The sequence below is a fragment of the Pavona decussata genome, unplaced genomic scaffold (genome assembly GCF_977016875.1).
Source record: "Pavona decussata unplaced genomic scaffold, jaPavDecu1.1 SCAFFOLD_32, whole genome shotgun sequence".
In the NCBI taxonomy this organism is placed as follows: Eukaryota; Metazoa; Cnidaria; class Anthozoa; order Scleractinia; family Agariciidae; genus Pavona; species Pavona decussata.
In genome coordinates this window covers 2,375,730-2,391,548 of record NW_028145455.1, presented here as the reverse complement: position 1 = coordinate 2,391,548, position 15,819 = coordinate 2,375,730, and the positions used below count along the sequence as shown (strand labels likewise).

The following is a 15,819-nucleotide window of genomic DNA, read 5'->3' as shown; positions in this document are numbered from 1 at the left end:
TCTTCAGCCTTCTTCTTTTCCTCTTCTTCTTCTTCTCAAGACTTTTCTTGCCCCCATTCTCGTTTCCTCAAACTATTCTACGTGACAATGACATAAACTTTGATTTATTATTTCAGCTTCGTGTCTGTATTTTAATTTCTGACGATTCTATTCCTTCACATTCAAGGGTGAGAAGGGAGAGCCTGGCACAGTAAGCGCAAAAGTAAGTACAGTAAATAAAACCAGCCCACTCTAGTACTCCGCTAGTCTCAGTGCTAGCTGTTTTTGAATGGTTTATTCTGTATTATTTGTTAATGCTTCAGTACCATAGAATGAGTCATATACTGACGCTAAATGACCAATACGACCATTTTTAACAGCATAAAGCTACTTGAATCGTTACCCGGTGGGGACTACCCAAAAATTTAGGTGTGTGTTTTTGTGTGTTGCGCTTCTTCAAACTGTTACCCGGTTTTAGACTAGACCCTTACATCATGGCTATCTGTGGCGTTTCTGTGCTTCATGGTAACACAGAAAGCCGAATAAAAGAATAAAAATTCATCTTCCAAATCGGTACGCGAATGCTCGACTATTTTATTCTACTTTTCCATGTTTTGGTTGTTGACTTGATAGTAATTTTTTTCTGAATGAAAATTTTGACCTGTCGCAGGCACTTCAAACGATCTCTCGGCGGGAAAAGTTTGTAGGCCGCGAAGAACGCCGGGATTTTTTCGTGGAATATTCCCGTTGCATACCGCAGCATATGCAACAGGTTTCTACCTTCCTGATTGGCTGTATTCTCTATGGCATGGGATAAAACGCAATACAATACATTTTAATCAGAAAATATTCTATTTTCATTTACTTTAATTGTCAGTAACTTCATTTTCCCGTTTATCACTGAAGGGTATTTTCCAATAACAACAATAGCCTCTACTCGTCTTCAATTTATCTGATAACTAAATTTCTCTTACATCCTTCTTTATTTCTATCTTTCTTTCTTTCTTTTTGTCTATTTTGTTCTAGGGTGAAAAAGGATCTCCTGGTGAGATTGGAAGAGATGGACAGAAAGGACAACAAGGGGAGAAAGGAATGCCAGGAACATGTAACGCACAGGTAGTTAGAACTTGTCCTTTCTGTCACAGAACCACCACGAATACAATTTGTGAATAAACTTTGTTATGAACATGCAGATGTTGATACAGTGAACGTTAGTTACTTGTTTGTAGATTAGTTGTTCCTTGCAATGTGAATTTCTCTATATTATTCCTCAGGCCTTTTATATAGGTATATATTTTTTCTCTCATGTTTTAAAGTGAAAATGTAAATAAATGTAACTTTTGGCTGGGTTGTGGTGCTATCAGTTAATATCCTCTCCCTCTCTCACTGATTTACAGGGATCGTCGTCATCTTGTTGTCAGGCTGGTAAGCAATTTTATGTTTCAGTAACTTAAATATTTTCGCGTTTTTTATCAAAGTTCATGCCGACACTTCACTAATTGAATTTAAGGTTACCGGATACCTCCGAGAGTCGTTTTTCTGCCAAAAAAATTTTGAGGCCAAATTAAACATTTCTAGTCTCGCTTCATTTTCCAAAAAAAAATTACAAATCTTGAGGCGTGCACGAATTATCAAGGTTGCGGGTGAAAATATCTCCATCAAACCTGTAAAGCAGAAAAACTCGGATATTGAACTGCAAGCTTGCGACGGCAATTTATTTGCATGGATAATAGTATTTATTAAAAACTGGATCATTGTATAATGCAATTCCAGGGATTTGATTGGCTTAGCGACCATGGTATATGAGCAATTATACCATGCCCGAGGAATGGTGACCATGAAATTGTCTTCTGGTTGTTCTTTCAAAGTGAAATCAGTAAGATCTAGCAATAATTTTTGATTGTTTTTAATAAAACAATTATTCCACTCGCGCTTGTTGGATATAAGATGATTATAGCCAACTCGGCGCTACGCGCCTCGTTGGCTATCTATCATCTCATATCCAACGCGCGCTCGTGGAATAATTGTTAAATATAAATAGTCCTTCAACGTACCCCAGTGACCGCATTTCTGCCTGCAGCTGTTCTTTCGGATCGATGGGGCTCACCGTCAAGGCCACTGCAGTTTTCCTTTCCTTCGAAGAATTTTTTCTGCCCGGCATTTCGCGAGGAATTTTCGCAGTCAGAACTGCAGTCACGCACTCAACTTTTCCGACGCGACACCAGTAATCTCAGGGTACTCTGCAGTAGGTCTCCTGTAATTCTATCTGCTTTCGACGTCGGCAGCATCCACAGTGTTGAAATATGGCGCAGCAAGGGCGTGAAATGTTTCTAAACCTTTAGAAGTGAAAAAAACCTACTTCGTTTTTACGCGAGTGTGCTTCCTTTAAAGCAATTTATACGATACAAGGATTTGAGGGATTGCGTTGAAATTTGGCCCGAAGACTCCCGAGACACCGAGCAAAAACACTGAGTGAGGGATTTCCGTTTTGTAAAATTGATCTCCCGGAATAGCCTTCGTCGTAAAACGTATCGGTGAGTTTTTGATCGTCAAAATTGACAGTAAAATGGCGAAGCAACCAATAGGAATATCGAAAAAGCCTCACACAGTTTTGAAGATTAATGCCTTGTGATTGATATGATGCAGTAGTTTTAATTCTGCGGTCGATCTCCATACCCGATAAATTCGCTCAAAGAGACATCGATCGTTTTGGGCTTTTGGGACGCACTCTCCTCACGGCTAGAAAAAAATCAAAGCGAAGCAATTTTTACCGAATAGTACATTTCATCAGCTTTGTACTGATACATAGTTTATGGTTGTTGCATTTAAGACAGCCCGCAAATATGTTTTTTTCGAGAAGGACACCCGCGAAGGTATCCGGTAACCTTAAGACACCCCACTTTATGGAAAAACGAAAAAACTCATAACTTTGCTCAGACTTAATGAAAAATCTCCATTCTTGCACTAAAGTGTTCGTCAAATTACTCTCTACAGACTGAATAAGATTATTCTAATGCGTCATAAAAACATTTTCATGTTTTTCTTTTTTTTTTTTTTTTTTCACCAGTTGAGTTTACTATCCCGGACAAATTACTCTCTACAGACTGATAAAGACTATTCTGACGGGCCGTAAAAAATGTTCTCGTGTTTTTTCCACTAATTGAATTTAAAACGCATTCACTATGCATGCCCGAAAGTTAAAAACCGAACCAAACAACCAAGTGAAACCTTCACCATCGCTATAACTGGTTCATTGCACATGCGTGCATTCACGAGTTAAAAATGACCCTTCGGGTGATTTTCAGCATTCTAAACAATTTAAGTTTGAGGAGAAATATTTATCTAAACATTCGAAAATTCACAAGGACAACAAACCTCTCTGCTGGCAAAAGTGAACTCCAGATGTTTTTTCCTATATCCGGCCGCCATGTTGGTGCCCCCCAGAGGGATACCAACATGGCGTCTCCATAGTAAGCTATATAAATTTGTGTGGAACATTTTTTCAAATAACTCAAGTACGGAATACCGCACAGACCTGACACTTGGACAGATTCCTTATTTATTTATTTATTCTCTATAACTTGTTAATTGCTTGACTTCATTCATAGAATGGTTTCGACTTTTTTTCAATGGCGTGACAGTAAACAGTGAGTGAAAACCGGCAATAGGCCATTTTACAGTTATAGGCTTAGTGGCCTAGCCTTAGATTTGAAGCAGGACTGGGGTGACCTTGTTTGGATAAGAACCTCAGTGCTTTTCATATGTAAATGCCAACTAGTTAGCATAAGAACAGCATGTTCTAAGCGGTGAGATTTGTATTAAAACAAGGTCGCCCCCAACCTCGCTTCCATTCAAAGGCCAGGTCACAAAGTACACAGCTATAAAATGACCTGTACCTAGCCAATCCCAACAGACGTTAAAAAAACGTAACAAACCAAACTAAATTCGAAGCAAACTGACATGTAACCGGCGCTAAAGGCGGCGACCAAGACAAACCGTGCGTTTTACACTGTACATTGTCTAAATCGTGATACACAACCAGTCCATCTCATCTTCTGAAGAAGATCAGCGTTTAGGAGTCAAACGTCGCTGAGTGACTTAAAGGCGTGACAAATAAGAAAGAAAGCTACTATTCTTCTTCACCTTGATCAATTACAACGTCATATTCCATGACTGACTTTTGACACATGTAACCTAATGCTGTCTATCCTCGGAGACCCAGGGGCAGTTAGTCGGATGGAAGAGATTTTCGTGGGCGAAAGTTTATTGTAAGAACGAGAGAGCCCCCTGGGCAATTACTCTTACCGAACTAGTTCCAGAATCATTTGAATTCCCTGCTTTTGATTGGTCAGTTAAAATTTTTCTGGCAAATAAAAAGCACTGAGGGAATTCAAATGCTTCTGGAACTGGTTTGGTAAGAATAATTGCCCAGGGACTCTCCTGTTCTTAATATAAACTTTCCTCACGAAAATTCCTTCTACCCGACTAACTGCCCCTGGGTCTCCGAGGATGAATGCTGTCATGTTTTCTTTCCGTTGTGTTAAAGGGTGCACTGTTGGTTTCCACTTCTTTGAGAAAGTTCAAGACTTACCAACTCGAGGAGCTCAAGGTGTGGAACATTTCACCATTGACGGAACATTGTTTCTCGCTTTTGCGAACTTTAATGGCGACATTAACAAGCACAAAGCAAGCTCCATGATCTACAAGATGGATGAATCAACTGGAAGATTCGCTTTGTACCAGACCCTACAAACTAGAGGAGCTTATGAACTTGAATACTTTTCAATCTCTGGCAAACATTTTCTCGCTGTAGCTAATTATTACGATGGGACATATCTGCTAGACTCAGTCATCTATCAGTGGAATGGAAAGCGGTTTGTCGTTTCTCAAAATCTGCCAACAAAAGGAGCCACTAAAATTAAATTTTTCGAGATAAATGGTGACAAGTATCTGGCAGTGCCAAACTACTACGATGGAAGTACTCACTCCATAAAATCAGTCATCTACAAATGGGGCGGCATCCAGTTTAACAAGTTTCAAGAAATAGCCACGGAAGGTGCCATGGGATGCACAGCATTTGGCATAGACAATGACACTTTCCTCGCGTTTGCAAACAACTACAACTCCCAACAGAAATATGCTGTGATGTCAACTGTTTTCAAGTGGTCAGGCGGGCACTTCATCAAAGTGCAGTCTTTTCAGACGTATGGAGCACGGGATGTGAATTCCCTCAAAGTCAATGGCCACACATTCCTTGCTTTTGCCAACCATTATTCTGGAAGTAAATACAACATCGACTCCTTCGTTTATAAGTGGAATGGTAACAATTTCGCTCTGTTTCAATCCATTCCCACTCGTGGAGCCTACGACTGGCATCCATTTGTGATCAGCGGTCAAACGTTCTTGAGTGTCGCTAATAGCCATGGTGACAATCAGGAATTCAACACTCAGTCGGTTGTGTACCAGGCCTCTGGCGCACAGTTTGTCAACTATCAAGGGATTCCGACGCACGGAGCGGCTGATATGACGTCATTCGAGTATAAAGGTCACATCTATCTGGCAGTGGCAAACTATTACAGGGCTCCGAAGTACAATATCAACAGCGCCCTGTACTTGTGGTTGTAGATAAAACAATGGAACAATGGAAGGAAAGAGCGAATGCACCGGAACATAATTAAGGCCCCGTCCACACGTATACTTTTAAATTCGTAAACGTATTCTTTTTATTTATTTATTTATTTTTTTGTACTTTTAGGCCTCCCGTCCACACGTAAACGAAGTTAACGATCTCTGTAAACGGATGTTTTCGAAAACGCCCACCGGAGTGGATAAATTTGGAAACGCACAAAAATGCACGTTTATCTACTCTCTTGTGGACAAAACAACTTGTAAAGGCTTACGTCACAGTTCGTAAAATATCGCATGCACGCATGCTCAGTCAAGATTTCATGGCAATTCTGGTTCCCAGGTTTCCTCATTTTATTCTTCAGTTATGCGTTCGCGACCTTCCTGTCGTTTACGTGTGGATAGGCGTAATCGATATGTTGGGAGACCATCGTTTACGTGTGGACGGGGCCTTAAAATGTTCATTTTGTAGACTTTAGAGAGAGGGTTTTACATTTCGACACATGTGCATGAATCTAAATACTTTTTCTCTTTCTTATCAATTTATGGCCTTGAGAACCCCCCTCATATGTACTTCTATAATCACATTTTATAATTAGTCCAAGCAAATAACGGATGACCAAAATTCACAGAAAATGTCCGGTGGATTACACCGACACTGTCGATATCGAATTTAGTGTAGACCGGAACGATTGATTGCACGGTTAATGATTTTACGGCTATTTGTATGCGAAATAATGCAATCATCTAAAAAATCATCAATCGTGAAATTTTCACAAGGAAATCACCCAAGTTATCTACTCGCTTGCGAATGTTTTTTCAACAGTGACTTAAATTAAATGGGTTTGCGCCATAGCGGGCAAACGAAAAAAAGTAGTTTGATTCATGCACATTCGCCGACCTGTAAACACCCTCCTTTTAACACAATCAACTTTGACTGCTTCTTCAGTGTTAGACATTTAACTGATTTAATTTGAGTTTGCTAAGATCTTTATAAGAATTTATGATAAGATAGAGACAAAGTGGCATAACTTAATTGAACAACGTAAATCGTTTAATATTAAAAAATTAATGAAGATGATTGTGTTCCGACTTTGATTAGTCTTGCTTTTTACATTTACACAAGTTTTTGTTGTATTGTCTTTTAGCGAAAAAAAAAAAGAAAAAAATGGGTAAAAGGAGTTCGTCTATACTTAACACCTTTAAGCCATAGCAATAATGTGAAAGAACTACTGAGTTAAAGGATATATTCACCTTTATTTAAAACTGCTTTAGTTGGCTAATGTAATTTTACAGTTTCGATTGATTTAGTGACTATGTGATTTCAGCCATTGAAGCATGCCAGGGAAATATCGGCAATTAAACCGTCCTCCGGTCTTTCCTGCAAAATGAAATCTGCAAGATCAGACGAAATGCTTTGATGTATTATCAGCAAGATCTAACAATATTTCTAGTTTGATTAAACATTCTGGACCTTGTGCTTACGACATCTTCTGACATTGTACGCGACTTAGCTGTGGGGAAACCCTTTTCAGACTATAATTGTTTGTCCTTTTCTCTTTCGGAAACCTCTTCCCTTCCACGTTAAAATAGTCAACGAAACCCGTTTACGCGTATAGAAAAGCGGACTGGGATCATTTACGATCGCTATTTTCTTTTACGCCGTTGCATTGTGCATATTTTGACGACAATCTAGACGATAACTGGCAAGCGTGATTGGCAGTGGAGCAGTGTATCCCGAAGCGAAGGCATAACAAGAAATTTAATCCTCACTGGATAATGAAGGAGCTTTTACACTTTGTCGGAAGAAAAAACTCCTTTTGCAGAGAGGCAAACCCTGTTTCTTCGTGGAACAGGCATCGTGACATGAATAATTCTGTTAAGAAAGCATGTAATGCTGCGAAGCGAAATTACATCAATGGTCTGGCTGATGAACTTGAGGCAAACGATAATCCCAAGCCTTTTTGGAATTTCGTGAAGTCTATGCGCAGAGGGTCTAACAACCTCGTTTCTTTCAATGTTGATGATGTCACTATATCGAACTATTTGCTTTGAACTAGTTTGATAGTCTGTTCTATGTAAGGTTTAGTATATTAATTAAGTAACTGAGATCTTTATGAGACGGCATTTTCATTATTGAAATCGTTCATAAATAAGAAAAACGGGGCACCAGGAATAGAGCCATGGGGAACCCCACAGGAAATGTTTTTATCAGATGATAATTAAGCGACAATTAATTCCAGCTACAAATTGTGATCGGGTTGAATACCCAGTCTAACGTTGATCCGCGAATTCCGTCGACACTTAACCAGATAAATTAATTTGAAAACGCGTTTTGTATTCGAAATAATGTGGACTGAGCTTAATACACAATTCAGAGAGAATAAAAGCGTTTCGAATAGGGTTTCTACGGGACCTAAATAAGTAAAAGTAATGATATGTTTTTTCATTCTTCAAATCTTATCATGTACGCGCTGTCGCATGGCTTTAGGTGAATAAATTACATTACCCGGCACTTCTGCAGTTGCAGTTAGATATTTCTGATTGTGTTTCCTCATCCATTCGACGCAGGCGTGCTTTTAGTCGACATTGCTACGACATTGTTATTTTCAGTTTGAAGTACCATAAAAACAATATTAACTTATTTGGCTTATCTTCCGTTCATGCCGCTAGTTTTCACTCAGAGAGCTTCACTGCTCGCTTCGGAATCCGGGAATTAAGTTTCCGGGACCAATATCCGGTTTATTTGGAGTAAAAAAAACTTTATCCACTGGATAAGTCACTATCCAGCGGACCAAATGTACTCCAACACTTTTGGTAAGTTTTCCACACAATCCCATACTTAAATTTGACGTATGCTTCTATCGGCTATCCACATATTATAGGGCTATCGGGAAAATCTTGCTCACATTTCATCTGACCTATCCTATAACTTGGGCCAGATCATTAATTTCTACAATACCACTATTTTAAATGGAAGCTGGCCTGCCTTGGGATACTTGACGCTGCTAAATCTCACATTCAGAACGCAACAATCACCACAGTGGAAAAATTCCCTAAATAGCGCCGTTGACGAGTAACTTGGCAATCATAGATGCCCATAATTAGTGTATTTCTGATGCATGACGTCTTAAAATATCAAAGTGTTTCACTTTTTTTAGGCGAAAAGCGAGGAAGGAAGGAAGTCCGTCCCTAACACTAAGGCAACAGCGGTTACGCCAAAATTTGAGGTAATTAGAACCGTATATAAAGACTGCTTCTGTAGTTTAAGGTACCTACAAGGACAATAACAAAGCGGTTAACACAAACACGTCGTTTGTGCTTAAACACGTCGTGTCTCTTTTCAAGGCCGCTTTACCGAGAAAAGGCGGAGGACGTAAAGGTACCGCAGTATTAATAATCTAAATACAACTATAATTTGTCGTAAGCAAATCGAACGGCTTGGATGTTTAAATATTGTCAGGAGAAATTGGATCTGATTAGAGTATACTGACTGAGCAGTTCCCGTTTAATTTTCCTCTGAAGGTTTACTGCTCGCGATACTGAATATTTCTAAGAAAGGAAAAGTCGGGGACACTCAACGATGATTTCAGTGGATATCTGTTCTGGCCTTGATTGACCTTCGATATTCGGATTTAGACGTTAAAAAAAAAACTGTTGTTTTCAGTTCTCGCAAAATGTCACCTCCGAAATTTCTTTAAACTGAAAAACTAATTCATTTCGTTTTCGAAGGGGCAAATAGGTATTTAAAAATGCGACAAAAAGACAACTAGCATCAACAGCTATTAAATTCGGGCAACAAAATTTCGTTTCCTAAACTTTCTGCGGCATGAATTTTCAGCTAAAGTCAGCATTCAACGGATCAAACTGCATTAGCTTACACAAATATGTCTTTAAAAGGTCACAAACGATCGGGGATCACAGGAGACAACAGTTTCAGTACATGTTTCTTAGCATGCCCTCGTCAGGTGCCCCTGAACAGTTCCCGCTGTTGCTGTACATGTGTCCAGTTTTGCCATTATTCAATAATGGCAAAACTGGACACATGTACAGTGCATTCTAATTAATTAGCCGTGGTACACTTCGTTCCTTTAATCGCCTCTGTTGTATTTCTTCTCTACTCAAATTTATGGTGAAAATTCATAATTTGTGTCTTGGACGTATGAGGTTAGTCGTACGTACTTAGTAAAACTGCTTTTCAGTTTCTTGGAATCTTCTGATAGAATGGCGGAAAAGTCCCCGGCTAAGTTTTGTAGTTTCACTTTTGAAAGCGAGAGGTGTTTTGATAAGAACAAATGTAATGAGTGCATCTTGCTTTTGTGTTACATGGCATTTATATCTTTATCATTCTTGAGTGAGTCTATAATATTTGTATCTGCGATATATAATATCATCATCAACTGCATCATTTCTTTTTGTTAAAAGATTTGACTTGCCAGTTCTGTGATCTCATTATCACTGTGGTAAACAAACGTTTTGGTTTTGACATTGTGCAAATTATTTCATCCGAAACTGAAGGCTGTTTGCTTATTTAGACACTGGTCAAACAGGGAACACTGTAAACCGAAATAAAGTCTTGTATTGGTTAATTGCGGAGAACATTAATCGCAGAACAGTCGCTTTGAACCCTAGCTTAACGCTGCATGCATGCAAATCAAATATTAGCTGAGTCTGTAAGAAATGAAAACCGCAACTGTAGAACAATTACTTGTGTTTTCTTTGGCGTTTTTACAATTAGCTTGAACTGCGGCTCTCAAAACGCGAGAGCGGCAGACAAACTTAAATTGCATGTATCTGTCTCTAAATTTTGCAGCGAGGGAACGAGTTCAGTGTTGCGCCCACTAATATGTCTGGTTTGCATTTCGAATTTCGCAACACGATAAATTCATGCAAATCATGCAAATCATGCAAATGCGATGGAATGTGGCAGGAAGCTTCTTGTCTTACTCCACGAGTGTGGTGAGAGAAACGAAGAAGGTACAACAACCTTAAAACTGGCGCAGTTGTATCTAAGCCAATGCAACTACGAAAAAGCAAAAGAGCTTGCCACGCGAGCACTCCGCATCATGATAGAAACCGGCGACAAGAAAGGAGAAATAGCATGTTACGGAAACCTAGGAAATGCGTTTCTTTCTCTCGGCGAATATGTCAAGGCTGAAGAATCTCTTCAGAAAGCACTTCAGGTCAGAAAAGAAATTGGGGACAGACAAGGAGAAGCAACAGATCTCGGAAACCTGGGAGCAGTGTTTCAGTCTCTTGGTGAACATGTCAAGGCTGAAGAATATATTAAGAAAGCACTTTTAATCGAAACAGAAATTGGCGACAAGAACGGGGAAGCAGTATGTTATGAAAACCTTGGAAATGTGTCTCACTCTCGTGGTGAATATGTCAAAGCCGAAGATTATTTTCTGAAAGCGCTTGGAATCAAAACAGGAATTGGTGACAAACACGGAATAGCACGATGTTATGGAAACCTTGGAAATGTGTTTCACTCTCTCGGTGAATATATCAAGGCTGAAGAATATCATCAGAAAGCACTTGTGATCAAAAAGAAAATTGGTGACAAGAATGGGGAAGCATTGTGTTATGGAAACCTAGCAATTGTGTTCCAATCTCTCAGTGAATTTGTCAAGGCTGAAGAATATCTTCAGAAAGCACTAGTAATCAAAACAGAAATTGGTGACAGAAACGGAGAAGCACAATGTTATAGCAACCTAGCAGCTGTGTTCCATTCTCTTGGTGAAAGTGTCAAGGCTGTAGAATTCGTTCAGAGAGCACTTGTAATCAAAAAAGAAATTGGTGACAGAAAAGGAGAAGCAACATGCTACCTAAACCTAGGAAATTTGTTTCAGCATCTCAGAGAATATCACAAGGCTGAAGAATATGCTCAGAGAGCACTTGAAATCACAAGGAAAATTGGTGACAAGAGGGGAGAAGCGCATTGTTATTCAACTCTGGGAATAGGGTTTAATTTTTTTGGTGAATATGTCAAAGCTGAGGAATATCTCCGGAAAGCACTTGTACTCAGAAAAGAAATTGGTGAGAAACGTGGAGAAGCATCATGTTATGAAAACCTAGGCGGTGTTTTTTTCTTTGGTGGTGAATATTCAAAGGCTAAAGAATATCACGAGAAGGCGCTTGCGCTGAATTACGAGATTGGATGCGTTGAGCGGCAGTTCAGTGGTCACCTTTTCCTTACGTGGGACATTTTGGCGTTAAATGGCGACACAAATGAAGCTCTGCCGAATCTCCTCGTAAGCATTCAAAAGAGCGAAAGAATGCGAGGGTTTCTAAGAGACAATGATCAATTCAAAATCTCTTTATTAGACAAGAATATTTCTCCCTACCAGCTTCTCAGTACATTATTTTGCGTAACTGGGAAGCCCAACGAAGCGCTTTACGTTGTGGAGCATGCACGGGCCAGAGCCCTGGCAGACATGATGTCAGTTCAGTACTCTGTGAAACAGCAAATGTCGGTAAACCCACAAGCATGGATTGGTCTTGAAAAGATCATGAGGAAAGAAAGTAACTGTACTTGTTTATACGTTGCCTATTACTTTCGCCGTTTATTTTTGTGGGTTATTACGTCCAACAAAACAATACGTTTTCGAGAAATTGACATCAATGACTGTTTCAGTAGCAAAGGAGGAGCACGATCTGTGGATGAAGTGTTTGGAGACGAAACCTTCAGAAAGTGTCATGTTTTACCAGCTCAAGAGCACTGCGATGATCGATCATTGTCGGTTTCTTCAAATTGTAATAGTCTGATAAGTGAGTCACCTGAAGGAGATGGCACCGCAGCTTCCCGCCTCGTCGAAGAATTTGAAGACGACGACCAACATCCCGAACCACCAACTCTTGCTCAGTGTTATAACATGATTATTGCCCCCGTGGATGACCTGCTTGATGAATCCGAAATCATCATTGTTCCTGATCATGTCCTGTACAAAGTTCCATTTGCGGCATTGAAGGATGAAAGTGAGGAAAAGACGTACTTATCGGAGAAATTCAGGATTCGCATTGTTCCTTCTTTGACGACTTTGAAGCTCATTCAGGACAGTCCAGCAGATTATCACAGTCACACCGGCGCACTGATAGTGGGGGAGCCTGCTGTTAGTAACGTCTATTACAAAGGAAGTCTTGAGAAATTATGTCCGCTGCCAGGTGCGAGGAAGGAAGCAGAGATGATTGGACGACTGCTAGGAGCTATGCCTTTGTTAGGAGAACAAGCAACGAAGCAGACGGTTCTTCAAAGCATGCAGTCAGTAAGTCTGATACATTTTGCTGCCCATGGTCATGCCGAAAGAGGAGAAATCGCTCTTGCCCCTCCACTTTCTTTCAACGGGATTCCAGAAGAAGATGACTACCTATTGTCAATGGCTGAAATTTCACGTGTTCGTCTGAGAGCTAAACTAGTAGTCCTTAGCTGCTGTCACAGTGCACGTGGACAGATTAGATCTGAGGGAGTTGTTGGAATCGCTCGAGCCTTCTTAGGATCTGGTGCACGTTCCGTATTGGTGGCTCTGTGGGCTATTCAGGACGAGGCAACAGAGCAGCTCATGAGTCTTTTTTACGAGCATCTCGTCCGTGGGGAAAGTGCCAGTGAATCTCTTCACCAGGCCATGAAATGGATGAGAAGAAACGGCTTTCAAGAGGTGGAGCAGTGGGCGCCTTTTATGCTGATTGGAGACAACGTGGCATTTGATTTTGGAAAGTAAAAGTAAGTATATTTGGTTTGCTTTCTGTTACGGGCTTTGGTTTAATGATGATTTAATTAGAAAAACGCGTGTAACTGTAAGGCGTACATTTTTTCTTGGTCTTGGGACAAAAAAGGGAGATTTGTGTCCACAAGTGCTTGGGCATGGCTTAAGTGCCCGTGAACCTCTTCACGAGGCCATGAAGTGAATGAGAGGAAACAGCAACAGAGGTGGGGCAGTGGGCGCCTTTTATGCTGATTGGAGACAACGTAACGTTTACTTTTGGAAAATAAAGGCCATAGATGATTTGTTTGAAATTATGAGCTTTCCAATCATTTAAGTAGGGAAAACATACAAATGCTCGAGTATACGTTTTCAGAAAACCTTTATTTATCTTTCTGTGGGACACAAAACCAAAGGATTCGTAAGGGTTATTTTCACTAAAGGCAATTCATTTGCTTTTCCTGTTAACCCCTTCTTCATAACGTTATGACCTCTCAATCTGATAATGAAACCAGAATTGTATGTATGTATTGTATATTCAAAAATATTTCCTTTGATGACGTTATTACGTGGGATGAGGCCGCATGACGTGGGAATTACGACGTGTACTCTGCACAGTCGACATCTTAGATTTCTCGATTTCTCCACAAACCCAGAAAACCTTCCAAATTGGCTCCGAAGTAAGCAACAACAACAAATTAACGCTTAAGTGACACATCTGTTCAACTTTTAATGTAAAAGATGTACGAAAATCTGCATTTAGAAAATCATGGCTGTCAAAATCTTGCTGCCATAGAAAGACCAAGTCAAATGAAGTCTAGTCTCACTCAAACGCTAGGCTAGTTAGTTCGCAACTGTAAATGAGCTATTTCGCTGTGTATAAAGTATGCATGGATCCTTTGCGATCATGGGGAAACACGCCGCTTTGTGATTATTTGTGATTGAGTAAGGAAGCAATTTCTGCGATCCAGGCCTTGGCCGTCTAACGAGCACGTAGAAACTAGCCCTATTTAATATCGTCAAACATTGCATTTTTCCTCTTGATCATCATTTAAGATTAGTTTTGATTCCTGAAAAGATAGTTACCACCAACCAATTGATGAACCCACTTAGAAAAGATGCTTGTTTTCTTTATAGATGGTCCACCAAGACTGGGAAGAAGCTCGCCAGTTGGCACTCTCCTTTGAAGCAGTGAAACTGATAAAATGAGAAGTTTTACGACGGGGCTGAAAAGAATGCGGACTGATAGCGTTCGCAGACCAAGACCCATCTGCCTTGAAGACGTGCTTTTATTGACTTTTCTTTAACTCGTTTGTTCCTGTTCATGGGAGCGTTTCTCTGATGTCCTTTCAATGGCCGTTTTTATACTAGAGGACACATTATCCGTCTGGACGAACTTTGGTAAACATTCATTGTTCGTCAGTCTGGTTATGTGTCTCTAGTATAAAGCCGGGCGCAAGACGCATTATGGTTCTGGACGAAGTATCTTCCATTGTACGTCTTGAATAGCCTGTGTATAGCGAGTGCAACAAAGGAATTAGACGTCTGCACGCAGGCTACGTTTTGAACGACGCACAACGAAAGCTGTTAAAAAAATTTAATATAAAGTTTAATCTAATTTACCCAAGTTGACAGATCTTTTCAAAGGCTTATATCCAGCCAAATTATCGTACTTGTCTTAGTTTAAAGTTCAATTTATTCAGAAGAAAAATATACGTTATGCTTATTTAGGTTCTAACTGAATGAAGACAGCACAGTCATCTGGATTCACCGGTCCTAAAAATCCTGAAAAGTCAAATCGTTCTAAACTGCTGTACAGCTATTTCAATTTGCTCAGTAAGTAATACATGTGTCACCAGATATTTATTTAACATCATTTTCGTTTTCGTTTATTTTGTTTTTGCTACTGCACGTCTTGTTGTTAACCTTTTCATTAAGCCCTAGTGCAATATTTCATTTTGCCTTGCTGTTCGCCTTGATTGGCACCTTAAAAATAAAGTTAAAGTTGATGCTCATGTAATCTGTTGCTTGGTTACTTTGATACACGAGGTTCCAAGGTCCTATTTATTCACCCTAGCATATTTATTAAATGCGAGAACAGTTTGTAGCCACTGCAATCAGATCGGGACACCTCTACTCCATCTTTTGGAAGTCTTGTTGTCTAGAATACGTGCTATAACAGTTAAGCCTGCGTTAAAACAGTCTTCGTCGAAAAAGGCATGCAAACGAGGCGAAAGGGGCCAGACATTGCAGAATAATCCGGATGTGTGTCACACTGCTGGTAACTGTTTGAAAAAACAGCTATTCCAAAATACATCAGCTATTGACCCCACCTCACAAGATCTGTCGGATAATTTTTCCCAATGATCTAACGATAGGCCACCGTAGAACAATAATAAGTACTCACTTACGATGGTACTCATGAGTAAATAACTGTTCGGTCGAGTTTATCAAAGAATAATGTGGTCCACTGTATCGAAGGCTTTTGAAAGACCTGAAAAAACTATTGATTGTG

General features: G+C 39.9%; 2 protein-coding genes across 4 annotated transcripts in view; both read left to right on the top strand.

Annotated features, from left to right (window-relative positions):
* Window positions 1-7,088, top strand: part of LOC146484618 (uncharacterized) — a 30,331-nt gene extending 23,243 nt beyond the window's left edge. For all 3 annotated transcript variants that reach the window (XM_085104712.1, XM_085104713.1, XM_085104714.1), the window contains 4 exons: window positions 167-202; window positions 1,006-1,095; window positions 1,377-1,404; window positions 4,526-7,088. In XM_085104712.1, coding sequence (XP_084960838.1) covers window positions 167-202; window positions 1,006-1,095; window positions 1,377-1,404; window positions 4,526-5,604 — 1,233 coding nt within the window. In that variant the 3' untranslated portion in view covers window positions 5,605-7,088. The remainder of the gene's footprint in view (window positions 1-166; window positions 203-1,005; window positions 1,096-1,376; window positions 1,405-4,525) is intronic.
* A 3,255-nt stretch (window positions 7,089-10,343) lies between these two features.
* LOC146484617 (tetratricopeptide repeat protein 28-like) lies at window positions 10,344-15,188 on the top strand. Its single transcript, XM_085104519.1, has 2 exons — window positions 10,344-13,324; window positions 14,442-15,188. Exon 1 carries the CDS (start codon window positions 10,521-10,523, stop codon window positions 13,320-13,322), a length of 2,802 nt encoding a protein of 933 aa, XP_084960645.1. The 5' UTR covers window positions 10,344-10,520; the 3' UTR covers window positions 13,323-13,324; window positions 14,442-15,188.
* Window positions 15,189-15,819: the final 631 nt, after the last annotated feature.